At 68.2% G+C, this 2350-nt stretch overlaps 1 protein-coding gene across 1 annotated transcript in view; it reads left to right on the forward strand.

The window, feature by feature from the left end:
• CELSR1 (cadherin, EGF LAG seven-pass G-type receptor 1) overlaps nucleotides 1–2350 on the forward strand; it is a 109059-nt gene that overhangs the window by 60844 nt on the left and 45865 nt on the right. The window contains exon 7 of the mRNA XM_014533162.1: nucleotides 431–520. Coding sequence (XP_014388648.1) covers nucleotides 431–520 — 90 coding nt within the window. The remainder of the gene's footprint in view (nucleotides 1–430; nucleotides 521–2350) is intronic.

The raw sequence follows: 2350 nt of genomic DNA on the forward strand, positions 1-2350 counted from the left end.
CCGGGCGGGCGGGGGGACGCGGGGAGCAGCGGTCACCCCACACCGGGGAAAGGCTTAGAAAGGCTTCGTCCACTGCCGTCCTCGGCCGCGCCGTTCCCGGAGGTGAGAGTGCTCCATGCAGGCCCGGCACCGATGCCCGTTGGCCGCGTGTCACGGAGTGTCGGGGGGTCTCGGAGGAGATGCTGGAAGGGGCGGCATTTCTGGTTTCGTTTCATTTTGCTGGTTCCTGGCTGCTAAGGAAACGCATTGTTGGTTTTCGCATCGAAATGCGCAGCTGGTCTCCGTAGCTGTGGCTCTGCCCGCCGGTGCCCTCCCTCCCGGCGGACGCAGGGCCCTTCCTCCCCTGGGTCTGCGCTGTCCTGTCCCCACCCCAGGCGCCCCCCGGCTGGGTGAGCCTGGCTGGTGGCGAGGGGCCTCCCTCTGAGAACAGACGTGGACGGGGGGGCGGGGGGGTGTTTGTTCCTTCGCGGGCGTGAGTGACGGGCGGTGGCACGCGGTGCAGGTGCAGTATTACAACAAGGTAGGCCGGCCGGGCCCAGCAGCTTGTCCGTCCAGGACGTGGATGCTCTGAAATTGTAAAAAAATGTGCTGGTTGAGACGTTCCTTAGGAAGGGAGCCTGGGTTGAGGGTCCGTGTGACGGCACCAAGCCCGGGGCCGGGCAGGATCCCCCAAGGGAGCTCCGGGCGGGCGGGGGACGCGGGGAGCAGCGGTCACCCCACACCGGGGAAGGGCTTAGAAAGGCTTCGTCCACTGCCGTCCTCGGCCGCGCCGTTCCCGGAGGTGAGAGTGCTCCATGCAGACCCGGCACCGATGCCCGTTGGCCGCGTGTCACGGAGCGTCGGGGGGTCTCGGAGGAGATGCTGGAAGGGGCAGCATTTCTGGTTTCGTTTCATTTCCCTGGTTCCTGGCTGCTAAGGAAACGCGTTGTTGGTTTTCGCATCGAAATGCGCAGCTGGTCTCTGTGGCTGTGGCTCTGCCCGCCGGTGCCCTCCCTCCCGGCGGACGCAGGGCCCTTCCTCCCCTGGGTCTGCGCTGTCCTGTCCCCACCCCAGGCGCCCCCCGGCTGGGTGAGCCTGGCTGGTGGCGAGGGGCCTCCCTCTGAGAACAGACGTGGACGGGGGGGCGGGGGGGTGTTTGTTCCTTCGCGGCCACTGCTTTCAAGTGTGTGACAAGCCAGTGACTCCCCCCCACGGGCCTGAGGTCCTCGCCCCAGCCTGTCACCCTGACCCTCTGTCTCTGGGGCTGCCCTTCAATGGTCCTGCTGGGGTCACTTCCCAGGCACCCCCATGGTGACCAGTGTTTGCCCGATGTCCCCAGCCTATGGGCAGGAGCTGCCCCGTCACCGCACAGGGCGGGGCTGGGCCGGTTCTGACCCGCATGTGGACCATGGGCTTTACTCCCACAGGGGTGGAGAAGTTGGGGGGGGTGCCGTCTAAAGTGACTCGGGGTGGAATCTGAGGAGGGGAGGAGGGGAAGAGGTTCCCGGCGCCTGGGAGGGGTCTGGCTCCCGAAGCCCCGTGGGCCCGCTGCCCGTCACTGCTGTCTGGGGTGGCGGGGGTGGCCTTGGCCGTGCGGGATGGTGTGCGGAGGGATGTGTGAGCGAGGAAGGACATGCGTGGGGCGCAGTGGCTGAGTCGCTGGAACGCAGGCTCGCAGATGGAGACGTCTGTGCGTGACTCCTGTCTGGGCTGGCGTCTCCGCCTGGCAGTTTGGGACGATCCCGGCGCCTGGGAGGGGTCTGGCTCCCGAAGCCCCGTGGGCCCGCTGCCCGTCACTGCTGTCTGGGGTGGCGGCGTGGCCTTGGCCGTGCGGGATGGCATGCGGAGGGATGTGTGAGCGAGGAGAGGACGTGCGTGGGGCACAGTGGCTGAGTCGCTGAACAGCAGGCCTCGCAGACGGAGATGTCCGTGCGTGACTCCCGTCTGGGCTGGCGTCTCCGCCTGGCAGTTTGGGACGATTCTTGGCCCGCGTGAGGGGCTCCCACCTGCTGCTCACGGGGAAGCACCGGTGCACGGAGCCCCCACCCCCGTCTGCCCCTCGGGGGTCCCTGGGTGGAGGCAGTTGGGTTTTCTGGCCCAAACACGGCCAGGTTTTGGTCGCGACACTGCGCACACCCTTGAGTAGAAAGGGGGTGCTCACTGCTCCAGGGCCGGCTGTCGCCACCTCACGAGAACGCTCCCCCCCACACCTCCGTGTGGCCTGTGCTCGCCTCTGGGCCCCCCAGCCTGCGGCCCCTCCCGTTGTTGGCAGGAGCTGGGCACCGGGATCAGCGGTCCCCAAGGTGTGTGCTTCCGAGGGGAGGGAGGCCCCCCCGCCCCCCGCATGCCCAGCAGGGGGCAGCCAGTGGGG

The sequence above is a fragment of the Myotis brandtii genome, unplaced genomic scaffold (assembly GCF_000412655.1).
Source record: "Myotis brandtii unplaced genomic scaffold, ASM41265v1 scaffold952, whole genome shotgun sequence".
In the NCBI taxonomy this organism is placed as follows: Eukaryota; Metazoa; Chordata; class Mammalia; order Chiroptera; family Vespertilionidae; genus Myotis; species Myotis brandtii.